Below are 13,123 nucleotides of genomic sequence, written 5' to 3'. Positions count from 1 at the left end.
AGTAGAGGAGGAGGAGGAGGAGGAGGAGGAGGAGGAGGAGGAGCAGGTACTGACGAGACAAAGCGGAGAGGAAGAGGAGGCGGTGAAGGAGGCAAAGCCAAAAAAGGAGGAGGAGGAGGAGGAGGTGGACGAGAGACCGGGGATCAGTGCCCCTCTGCCCCCAAGCCCGGAGAGACTCAAAGCCCCCTCGTACCCGAGCCCGGAGAAACTCAAAGCCCCCTTGTACCCGAGCCCAGAGAGACTCAAAGCCCCCTCGTACCCGAGCCCAGAGAGACTCAAAGCCCCCTCATACCCGAGCCCAGAGAGACTCAAAGCCCCCTCGTACCCGAGCCCAGAGAGACTCAAAGCCCCCTCGTATCCGAGCCCAGATAGACTCCAAGCCCCCTCGTACCCGAGCCAGGAGAGACTCAAAATCCCCTCGTACTCGAGCCCAGAGAGACCCAAAGCCCCCTCGTACCCGAGCCCAGAGAGACTCAAAGCCCCCTCGTACCCGAGCATGGAGAGACTCAAAGCCCCCTCGTACCTGAGCCTGGAGAGACTCAAAGCCCCCTCGTACCCGAGCCCAGAGAGACCAGAAGCCCCCTCGTACCCAAGCCCAGAGAGACTCAAAGCCCCCTCGTACGCGAGCCTCCACACCGCCACTTCGGTCAACTGGTGTTACCTGAACTACGTGAAGCCCAACCCGTGCGCCCAGAGGGACCCGCTGAGCTCGGTCTACTCCACCTGGAGCGTCAGCGGCCATCACCCCAACCTGCCGGGCCTGAGCACCAAGGTGGCCCTGTCTCTGCTGCGCTCCAAGCAGAAGCACAGCGCGGAGACGTACACCACGGCCACCGACCTGGTCCCCGGCACCAGCAAACTGGCCCCCGGCAACAGTAGGAGCCCACGTGTCTCAGAGGTAAATATAACTAGCAATATCCAATGTCATGGCCTGAAGACGATGGGGAATAACCAGTGGTGGGAAGTAACTAAGTATTGTTTACTCAAGTACTGTACTTAAGTCAAGTCAAGTCAAATGTATTTGTATAGCCCAAAATCACAACGAGTTGGCTCGATGGGCTTCACAGATCAACAAGTAACATCACAATAGATCCACAATAAAAACCACCATAATATCCACACTTTTACAACACCCCCAGACTTTCCGGAAGGAACAAATCCCTGTAACCTAGCAATAGGGAAAAGTGGGGCGACAGTGGCTCAGGAGGTAGAGCACAGTCGTCTGGTAATCAGAAGGTTCCCAGTTTGATTCCTGCTCTTCCCGGGCAGCATGTCGCAGTGTCCTTGAGCAAGACACTTAACCTCTTAACCTCTTAACCTGCAATGAGTCTCCTGGCCATTTTAGTTTTCGTTTTTGAGGACTGCATAACATAGGTCTGAACTTGAGTTGTAGAAAAACTTGTTACTCAAGTTTTTCTGTAGTAGTTAGTAGTCCAGAGGTAGTATTTTCCCAGAAGGTGGTATGGCTTACAAATCCATACGGACCCATAGCCTGAAGCTGTATGTAGTACATGTCCAATTTCATAAAGATCCATTCAGAAATTAGTGATTAGGGGTGATTTTGGTAAACTGTGTACAAAAGAAAAACTGAGTTTTCTCATAGACTTCAATTCATTCGGCTGTTTTTCTCTTCCTGTTTTCGCTCGTTAGTTTTTTTTGTTTTTTAGATTCATACATCCCCATGTGGGGTATCATTGGAAAGCCACACTCATTGGCTACAACCCTCCACAATCATTTTCGAGATCGGATCTAGATTGACGGAACTACTGCGCCAAGAGTCGGAGTGGTATTTTTGCGCAATACTGTGTACTTTGCACAAGCCTCAAATACCGCAGGTAACTCGAGAACCGCTGAACGGATTTTGACGCTATCGACAGGCAACAAATAAGCCTTAAATTCGGTATATATATTGTATTTCAAAATATGCACACCCGAGCCACTAGGGGTTGCCAAAGTGCCGGTGGGAAAATCGTCCTAAAAACGTCCCATATGCCGGACGGCGCATGCTAACTGGCTGACACTGACCCGGCTGCGTGTATGCTTTCCGCAACGCAGTTCGGTTTCCGGGTTCCTCTGATTGGCCGCGACCCCCACGTGACCCGCGTTAGCACGCCCCCTTATCCAGCGCTGCCGCTACAGCTCGCCTGTGTGTTGACGCACAGAGATAAATGATTAAATGATACACACTGAAATCTACGCTCTCTCATCCTGCTTTCCACAACTCCTATACTTCCTGAGTAACGCGCCCAACACTGCTTAATGGTTGTTTAAATATTTTACATGTTTTGATGTGAAAAGGGATTACAGTTCTACTTTATAAAATGCTAATTGTAAATATGTTTAAGTCCACTCCACATTACAGTTGATGCGTGATGCTGCTGAGGCGGTCGTTTCTTGACTGGCGTTGCATAAGATTTACATTTAGTCAGCTAGCTGATAACTGCATAAGCAGCATATTAAGATGACTGCGTTTCTTGACTCAGAGTGGCGGCGTGACAATAGCGTTTCTTGACTCAGGCGTCTATGCCAAATACAGCTGATAACTGCATAAGCAGCATATTAAGATTAAGATGACTGCGTTTCTTGACTCAGGCGTCTATGCCAAATACAGCTGATAACTGCATAAGCAGCATATTAAGATGACTGCCTTTCTTGACTCAGAGTGGCGGCGCGACAATAGCGTTTCTTGACTCAGGCGTCTATGACAAATACAGCTGATAACTGCATAAGCAGCATATTAAGATGACTGCCTTTCTTGACTCAGAGTGGCGGCGCGACAATAGCGTTTCTTGACTCAGGCGTCTATGACAAATACAGCTGATAAGTGCATCAGCATATTAAGATGACGCGACAATATTATTAAACAAGAGAGCTCTGTCATTGAAGTGGGTGGTGTTACCAACAGCGCGCTTCTTGACTCAGAGTGGCGCGTTTCTTGACTCAGGAAGCCCTATTTGTTGCCTGTCGATTGCCGTTTCAGGCGACGAAATCCGGTCAGTGGTTCTCGGGTTACATGCCGATATGTGAGGGCGTGCGCCAAAGTACAGGGCAGACTTTACATTTTTTCGATTACCACCTGTGACTCCCGAGGCTCTAGCTCCGTCAATCATTTGGCAATCTCAAAAATTATTGGACAGGGTTGTAACCAATGGGTGTGGCTTTCCAATGATACCCCACGTGGGGATCTGGGAATCAGGGATCTAGGTGAAAGGTCACGAGCAAAAACGGGAAGAGAAAAAACAGACGAATGCATTGAGTCAATGAGAAAACTGAAACCTGCAGAGCTTTTCTTTTTCTCCCAGTTTACCAAAATGGATCAAGGTTTGAATGCTCCCAAGCACTGGAATACACAAACATGCTTTTACTTTAGATACTTAACTACATTCAATAGCAACTTTACTTAAGTAGAGGACTTTTACTTTTACCAGAGTACTCATTTATCTGTGTATTTCTACTTCTACTTCAGTAAAGGAACTGTGTACTTCTTCCAACACTGTAAATAACAGAGATGAGTAATTGAGTAAACAGAGTAATCATAATAATCTTAACTACCCACCTCATAGTCTACCCACCGAATATACCTGCTTATTACATGGCGTTTTAACATTCGCCAAAATGCTTGATTGTGATTGGTCAATAGCGCTCGGTTGCCCCTGACAGCGGTGAATTATTTCTCGATAACTGACCGCTGCCATGGGCAATGCACAATAATGACCGCTGATACGGGTAACAGAGCGCTATTGACCAATAACAATCAAGCATTTTGGTCACAGTTACGAAAGCTAAGCATTACCATTATGCACAGCTGCACTCATCAGTGCAATCAGACCACAGACCTGCCGGCGATTACAGCGGAGCCACAGAACAACTGCGTCTGCATTTGATCTCGTCTTGTCGATGGTGTAAAATGAATTAGGTATATTGTTAGTAAGTTAGCCATGTAATAAGCGGGATAATGTATAGCTATACTCGTCATTGTCGCAAAATAATTGACCTTCACTGCGTTTAGAACACCTCGGCGAGGCGCCTCTGTGTTCTAAACTCTGTGTCGGTAAATTATTTTGTGACAATGACCTCGTAGCTATAGATTATCCCTTACATATAACACCTCTATATACTTACTATACACCTGCTTATAACCCATAGCTCTGTATGATAGCATGTACAAATACTGTATATATACCATATATATATATATATTTATTCTCACCGCATATATCTATCCTCACCTGTCTGTAGGCTACTTACCTACATATCCCTTACCTACTCTTACTAGTTACGCTGCTGGCCAGTATGACTTACTACCATAGTGTCTTTATACCTGTATCACTGTACATATTCATACTACAACTCTGTACATACATTACTCAGTAGTATTAATTTATATACTTTAAACCCAGTTCAATCACCTGTACGTTGTATATTACTCTTGCACTTTACTGTTACATTTGCACTCTGGTTGGATGCCAAACTTATTTTCATTGTACTGTACTAATCTAATCTAATGATCGGACATGGTACTGTATGTTAGACATTTTAGATCAACATTGTCTTTCAGTTAGGGATGTCCGATATTATCGGCCGATATTGGCATTAAAATGTAATATCGGAAATTATCTGTTTTTTTAACATTTATCTGACCTTTATTTACCCAGGCAAGCAAGTAAGAACAAATTCTTATTTTATTTATTGTGAAAGGTATGCATAATGTGTTTTTTGGGGGGGAACCCAGCATATATCGGTATCGGTTGATATCGGTATCGGAAATTAAGAGTTGGACAATATCTGTATATCGGATATCAGTAAAAAAGCCAAACATCCCTACTTTCAGTGGGTGAATCTGCCTGTGTCTGTCTTTGAGTGTAGGTACATGCTACCCCACCCAGCACCCCCGTCAGAGTGAAGGTGCACGCTACCCCACCCGGCACCCCTGTCAGAGTGACGGAGCAGGGGCCGCCTGAGAGAGAAGAGAAGAAGAGGGGGGGGAGAGAGGAGGAAGAAGAGACAAAGAGAGGGAGGAGAGAGGAGGAAGGGGCTTCCACCTCCAAGCAGGGCGACCCTTCGCCTCGCATCCGGATCTTTGAGGGCGGGTAAGAAAGAGACGCGGAGCTGTTTAGTGTTTAGAAAATAGTAGGCTACCCTAAAACATCACCTCCATTATGTAAATAACGTCATAGAAAATAGTAGATATCGTTACCTCATTATGTAAATAATGTTTTCATAGAAAATAGTACATACCATTACCTCATTATGTAAATAACGTCATAGAAAATAGTAGATATCGTTACCTCATTATGTAAATAACGTCACAGAAAATAGTAGATATCGTTACCTCATTATGTAAATAACGTCACAGAAAATAGTATGTGTCGTTACCTCATTATGTAAATAATGTTGTCACAGAAAATAGTAGATGTATCGTTACCTCATTATGTAAATAATGTTGTCACAGAAAATAGTAGATGTATCGTTACCTCATTATGTAAATAATGTCATAGAAAATAGTAGATACTGTAACTGAGGGGTACAATTCCCTGACTGTATTGTTAGATATGATATTTAATACCACTACCTCATGTACTTTAACTTCTGGCCACCCAGTACAAGATATAAGTATGATGAACACTTTCCCACCTGATGAAACGAATCCACACAAATGTACCAAATCGAAGGTTTAATACAGCAAAAGGTGTATACAACGATCACTTAATTACATTTATGATTTGAAATATGAAATATGCACTTTTATGGCAAATGAGTATTCGTAGGTAAATCAACATTGAATGTCCAATCTCTGGTTACGCAGGGAGTAAGTATACAACCTGGAATATTTAGGAAACGATAGCGATGGTACTTAAATGATTATAGCTGGATACACTAAGGGGGGGGGGGGGGTCCCGCTGGTTGTAAGACAGTAGGAGGGGGGGGTTAGAGAAGCCGCTGGCGGTATCCCATCTGGCCGACGGTGTCTTGGGAGAATCCAAAGTCTTGGACACGGTGCCCACAGAACCTCGGGCCGCAGACGAATACAGCTGGACCCTCTGTGGACGGTAGCTGCCGGTCCACAACGGAGAGACGTGAGGCGACCTCACTGCGTAGAGCGCCGTCTCACCTGGAGTCCTCTCCGGGGGGTAGTTCCAACACTCCGCAGTGTTGGCCTTTATCCATGGAATAATCAAAGCACACAAAGCATAATCCAAGCCGTGGAAGGCTCGCCGTCGTCCGGGTAGAGTAATCCAATATACAGGTCCAGTCGATCTTGGCCCGGAGCTCCTCGGATGCAATCACCACTAGGGGTCTGACCAGCCTGGTTAAGCGTCCAGATAACGTCAGGAACGATGGGGGTACTGATAACTTTAGAACTCTAACCGAACGATGCACCATACATAAATAGACTATTATTAGCTTAATAGAATACGTCCAACTCGACGGTATAGTGCCAAACTATGACTATTCAACTATTAATCTACACGATATCTCAATGCCTATTCTGGGCCAAGTAGGCCTTACTACACCACACGTGCGTCGTGGGGAGGCTTTGCGTCTGTCACTCTGTTGGAGGGTAAAGAACTGGACTAAAAAGAAAGTTCTACTTTACTTGCGCCATATATATATGCGCTATGAACAAATAGTACCATTCGTACCTCGCCCGACATATTCCTGCGCGGAACCGGGGCTTGCCACGACATGTTAGGCGGCACGATTGAACTTGGACCTAGGGGTATGGCAACCTGGCGCCAGGTTCTCGTCCAATGGTAGAATGAAACTATTATGGGCTGTTTAGTAGACTAAAGGGATATTCAATGCATATTGTACAAGGAATATACAGGGGATATCAAACGATATACAAATACAATTAAATATATATATATAAATAAATATACATATTCGGTTTAATCTGATCCTTCACAACAGATACCGTTACCTCATTATGTAAATAACGTCATAGAAAATAGTAGATATCGTTACCTCATTATGTAAATAACGTCACAGAAAATAGTAGAGGTATTGTCACCTCATTATGTAAATAATGTTGTCACAGAAAATAGTAGATGTATCGTTACCTCATTATGTAAATAACATCATAGAAAATAGTAGAGGTATTGTCACCTCATTATGTAAATAATAATGTGTTCATAGACAATAGTAGAGGTATTGTCACCTCATTATGTAAATAATAATGTGTTCATAGACAACAGTAGATATGGTTACCTCATTATGTAAATAACGTCATAGAAAATAGTAGAGGTGTTGTCACCTCATTAGGGGTGGGACGATACATCGATCCAGATCGATACATCGATGTAATTATCAACAATCGAATCGGATCGATGCGATGTAATAAGATCGATTCATATCGATACTCTTATTTTGAAAATCCTGTGGCGAGTCTCATATCCGCCCAAGAACAACAGCAGTAGCTCCGTGTGTGTAGATGTTACAGCATAGCATTCTCCCTTTCTGTGTGTGTGTGTGCGCGCGTCTTTGGAAAGACCAGATGAGGTCAGAGGAGTTTGATGTTTAAATGTTATTTAAACATAAACAATATAATACATAATAAATGTAGGCCTATACATGATCATGCAACATCAACAAATTGTTGTAGGAACGGTTTGGGAGAGGGAGGTTGTGAGTTTTGAGTTCCAAAAAATTTAGCTTAAAGTTTAAAGCTCAATATATAAAAACGTGGCACTTTAGAGTGAACAGGAGGTCTATTTGTATTCAAAACAATAGATTGATTTTCCTTTAAATGTCTGGAAGAGCTCAAAAATACAAATGTCAAATGATATTTTCATTACCTTTTTTTTGTTGATCTAAATGTTACTGATTGTGTTAAATGGGCATATGATATCATCTCATATCGATCGCAGGCACCTGAATCTAATCGTATCGTATTGTATCGTGAGAGACTTTGTGATATCGGCAAATATCGTATCGTTGTCCAAAGAATCTATATCGTATCGTATCATGATGAAACTGGTGATTCCCACCCCTACACCTCATTATGTGTTCATAGACAATAGTAGATATGGTTACCTCATTATGTAAATAACGTCGTCATTGAAAATAGTAGATGTGTCGTTACCTCATTATGTAAATAATGTGTTCATGTATTAATGCCTGGCCACTCAACCAATGACTGTTGAACAAACCGGTAACCATGGCGAGCAGATGCGTGTGAAGTGTGAAACAACAGAGGGGAGGAGGTGCGGAAGGCCTCCGGGAATTCATTTGTACCGGCAGCCAAGCTGCTCTTCTCTTCTCTTACTGCTGGCAAGAAGTCTGTTTTTCACTAGTGTTGATTTGAAGAGGTAGAGGAGAGGTAGTATGTGTGCATGTGTGCGTGTGTCTGTGTGCGTGTGTGTGTGTGTGTGTGCTCCTGCCTCATTCCTGTGGTGAGATGCTCATTAGTGTCGGTGCAGCTCGTCTTGTCTGTCTGTCTCTGCAGTGTCTTCTCATGTTATGACCACAGCAGGGATGTGTGTGGGAGGATATCCGGTTAGCCGGTTATTAACCAGTCATTTTAAATGAACCAGATATTCTCAATGGTTAAATGGTTAATAATTTGCATAATTCATTTATTTGCTTTTATATTATTTTGTATTCATTTTATAGGGTAAATGTGTAAACATTAAATAAAGAACATCAACACATGAGATACTAATAAGCGAATGAGCGAGGTCCGGACCATTTCTGGACCAAAAGCTTGTTTTATTATTCATTCATTTGATCTCACTCTGAGAGACAGCGCATTCAGAGAGAGAGAGAGAGAGAGAGAGAGAGAGAGAGAGAGAGAGAGAGAGAGAGAGAGAGAGAGAGAGAGAGAGAGAGAGAGAGAGAGAGAGAGAGAGAGAGAGAGAGAGAGAGAGAGAGAGAGAGAGAGAGAGAGAGAGAGAGAGAGAGAGAGAGAGAGAGAGAGAGAGAGAGAGAGAGAGAGAGAGAGAGAGAGAGAGAGAGAGAGAGAGAGAGAGAGAGAGAGAGAGAGAGAGGGAGGGAGGGGGAGAGATGAGTCAGTCAGTTTTACAAGTGTCTCTACTAATGGTGAGGTAGTTACAGCCGTCATGCAGTTGTTTGCAGTTAGCTAACATTATGCACTAGCCAGTGTTGTAGGACTCGAGTCCAGGACTGTCAGCTCTTTGACTGCCAGAGTGGAGTGGACTCAACCTGGATGACTTGGACTCGGACTCGGGTAATAATGGGGACTCTACTCGGGCTCTTCTTTGGTGACTCGGACTTCGACTTCGACTCGAACGCGGATGACTTGGGACTCAACCCAGACTTGAGATGTAGTGGCTCGACGACAACACTGGCAGTAGCACGCATTATCGTGTGATGAGGAGGTTAACTCAGTGTGTAGTCTATGTTGATGATGATGATGATGATGAGCAGCAGTGTTAACTCATGATCTCTGTAGTTTATGATGATGATGATGATGATGATGATGAGCAGCAGTGTTAACTCATTATCACTGTAGTCGATGATGATGATGATGATGATGATGATGATGATGAGCAGCAGTGTTAACTCATGATCACTGTGTGTAGTCTGTGTTGTGCAGATTTCGTCTAGTAACATTAGATGTAGTTGTATTGTCGTGTTGAGATATATTTACATTCAGTCATTTGGTCTACCGTCTTCTCCAGAGAGAGACAAGAAGATAGATACCAGTCTCCTCTCTGTGAGTTCAGTAGAAAGCTATCTGGCTGCACGTTAGCCTAGCTTAGCACAATGAATGGAAGCGGACATGACCGGTTAGCCTTCGGGAGAGGCATTAGTTGGACAATGCCTAGGCTAACCGCCCATGTCCACTTCCATTCATTGTGCTAAGCTAGGCTAACGTGCAGCCAGATAGCTTTCTACTGAACGCACAGAGAGGAAACGGGTATCTATCTTCTTGTCTCTCTCTGGGGAAGACGATAAGCTAATTTCCCCAAATGTTGGCGTGTTCCTTTAACCAAAGCAACTTACAAGTTGTGTACAACAAGTCAGCAGGAAGGGTACAACTCTGGCAGGGTCAGTAAGATTGTTCGTCAAACAGTGTTGAACTTGAGTGCTACACTCTGAGTGCATAGTAGTAGAGACATATTAGCACAGTAGGTAATAGTATTATAGTAGCAAAGTACATAATAGTAAAAGAAAATATATATATATCGGATAAGATAAGATATTCCTTTATTGCTTGGGCATCATAGCAGCGTATAGGGGGAGGGGAGGTACAGGTATGGGCAGGGTAATAGTAAATACATACATAAATATAGGCAATAACATTTGATCTGAATATAAAAATACGGGAAAAATACATAGTGTAAACAAAATAATTAACTAATTAATAGGGATGCTCGATATTGGCTTTTTTACCGATACCGATATTCCGATATTGTCCAACTCTTAATTTCCGATACCGATACCGATATCAACCGATACCGATATATGCAGGATTTCCCCCCAAAAAAACGGAATAATTTCAGGTAACTAATAATTTCACTGGATGCATTCAAAAGGCTTTCTAAATTTCCGCTTGAGAAACTATTTTTTTTCCTAAAGAAAAGATTGTTTGGTCACTTATTATGTGTGCTTAGCAAGGCCTGTGGCCAATACATAATCGAGGATTCTGTATTCTCTCGTTATGAAAAACGGCGTTCCTCTGTAGCAAGAGTGTACTTTTGCCATTTTTTGTTGTGATGAAGGGTTGTGTGTGTCTTGTGATCTACAACTGGGTTAGGTTTGGCCCACAGAAGCACATATGTAAGTCTGGTACCGGGGCTCTTAGTAAAAATCAGATAGCAGGTTAGCACATGAGCTATGTGAGGCTGTTCGATGCTTCATGTAGCAGGCTATGACTGTGTCATGCTCTACTTGTCATTACATCGTATCATGGGTGTGGGGTCGTAAAGGGATGGTAATCCTTGCCTCCCCTTTTCTGATTGGTCAGGGGTTAAAACCTCCTGTCCTTCAAGGTTCCTGTCACGTTGCTGTTTGGCACGTTACAGGGTAAGAGGGGGGGGGTTGGTAAGACTTCCGTGGGTTGTTCAGGTCCATGTTATGGATCTGTTTCGGGGAGTTGTCAGAGCTCCTCCTCACGATGTTGCAATATATTCTTTTCAATCTATACAGCTCGCGTGGGAAGTCTCTCTGGGGATTTCCGTCTCCTCCCTATGGCGAGGGTGGTGGGATGTAAAAATGTAAAAAAAAATTACCCTCAGCTGCGTCACGTGGGATTCATGTCAGTCTGTGTTTCTTTCTTTTTTAAATAAAAAGAGGAAGGAACATGAAGCACGACGGCTCCGTGTCATTCTCCCAGGCGACTTGGAGGAACAATGTTTGGTCTGGTCGCACTGGTCCAGGTCAGTTAAACCCGTTGTCCGCCGGGGATGCAGATCTGCTGTTCTGGTACCCTGAGGGACTTGTGCTTTTTTCGGGGGGAAAAATGCCGGGTCGGCCTGGGTGTCACAGGGTTAGGCGTTTTGGAGACCCTTTGTAAGCATTATCTGTGCAAAATATGATCATTAAAAAAGTTAAAATTAACATTACATATCTCTTGTTGTTGAATTAAACCAACATGCATACTTTTGACAATAAATAAAATAAGAATTGGTTCTTACTGGCTTGTCTGGGTAAATAAAGGCTAAATAAATGTAAAAAAAAAAAAATTGTTATTGTTTTTTTTTGTTTTTTTTCCAAAACCGATATTTTCCGATATCACATTTTACTGCCGATATCGGCCGATAATATCGGACATCCCTACTAATTAACTGAATATACAAATATTAGAACAGTAAACAGTAGACACAAGGTGCACGTGAGGTCCGTACCCTGACTGGCATGATATACATGTCAGACGCTGTAGTCCGTGCAGGTTCTGGTGGTTAAAGAGTCAGACACACTTAGTGGTCAGACGTTTTCCTAATAGTTCTGGAGTTCTGCAGCCGTTAGTTCTCCAGCTGCCGGCGGTGGAGCCTGATGGCCGCCGGCACAAAGGACCGAAGGGCCCGAGACTAGAGAAGAAGAAGACAGAAGTTAGGTTAGAGATGAGGACATGAATACAGTGGACGCTGGTTGTTCCACCCGTATAGGGATTTATCATTGGGAAAATGGATTATCGGCTATTGTAACAATTCTGCCTCATGGAAATTGAAAAGCTTTCCATTTTTGCACAAAATGAGTTCCCTTCTAATCACTAACATTATTGTTTAAGCATCTTTGGTTGAAATAAAATGCGACGATTTATTTTTTTTATGATTAATTGCCAATATTTTCATGTTGAGCTGTGGATGAATACGCACAGAAAGGTACGCCGTGCAAATGTCCATGCTTTTATTTGTTTTAAACGAGACGATTTAGAAATGGGGAAATACATTGCGTTGGACAGAGGGTGGAACACGGGAAAACGGCAATGACCACTACACCTGACCACTACACCTCTCTATACAGTGGACGCTGGGGGGTAGAGCTTTTAGAACAACCTTGCCGTATCCCCCCCCCCCCAGAAAATAAAATCAGATGTTCTTTTCTCTATGTTTTTTGGCACTTGACGAGGACAGCATGTTGTCATAGAGATGGACCTAAAGATAGCTGCCGTTGGATTTTGTAGAGTCAGACAGAATTAGACTGTGTGTGTGTGTGTGTGTGTGTGTGTGTGTGTGTGTGTGTGTGTGTGTGTGTGTGTGTGTGTGTGTGTGTGTGTGTGTGTGTGTGTGTGTGTGTGTGTGTGTGTGTGTGTGTGTGTGTGTGTGTGTGTGTGTGTGTGTGTGTGTGTGTGTGTTTTTATGCGCGTGTGTGTGTGTGTGTGCCATGTACACACAGGGCTTGTGTTGTTGTGTTCATGTACATAGTGGTGTGAAGATGATGTCTCTGGCTGACAGGAGATAAGGCACTAATTAGCAGTGTTTATCACCAGCAGCCACACACACACACACACACACACACACACTACACACACTACACACACACTCACAGTGTACACAGCCACAAGAAGAGCTTCACCACTCCACAAACAGCCCACATCTCTCCTGTCTGTCCCCTCCTGTCTCTCTCTCTTTTTGTCTCTCCTATCTCCCTCTGTCTCCCTCTCTTCCCCTATCTCCTCTCTCCTCTCTCCTCCCTCTCTCTCTCTCTCTCTTCT

The 13,123-nt window shown here is 43.6% G+C and overlaps 1 protein-coding gene across 1 annotated transcript in view; it reads left to right on the top strand.

Annotated features, from left to right (window-relative positions):
* The window catches only part of hivep3b (HIVEP zinc finger 3b), an 82,951-nt gene that overhangs the window by 33,638 nt on the left and 36,190 nt on the right, over positions 1-13,123 (top strand). Inside the window, exons 5-6 of the mRNA XM_084308310.1 lie at positions 71-898; positions 4,867-5,090. Coding sequence (XP_084164436.1) covers positions 71-898; positions 4,867-5,090 — 1,052 coding nt within the window. The remainder of the gene's footprint in view (positions 1-70; positions 899-4,866; positions 5,091-13,123) is intronic.

Source organism: Notolepis coatsorum (genome assembly GCF_963971535.1).
Source record: "Notolepis coatsorum genome assembly, chromosome: 2".
NCBI classification, from domain to species: domain Eukaryota; kingdom Metazoa; phylum Chordata; class Actinopteri; order Aulopiformes; family Paralepididae; genus Notolepis; species Notolepis coatsorum.
The sequence above is the reverse complement of the archived record's forward strand: the minus strand, read 5'-3'. Positions and strand labels throughout refer to the sequence as shown.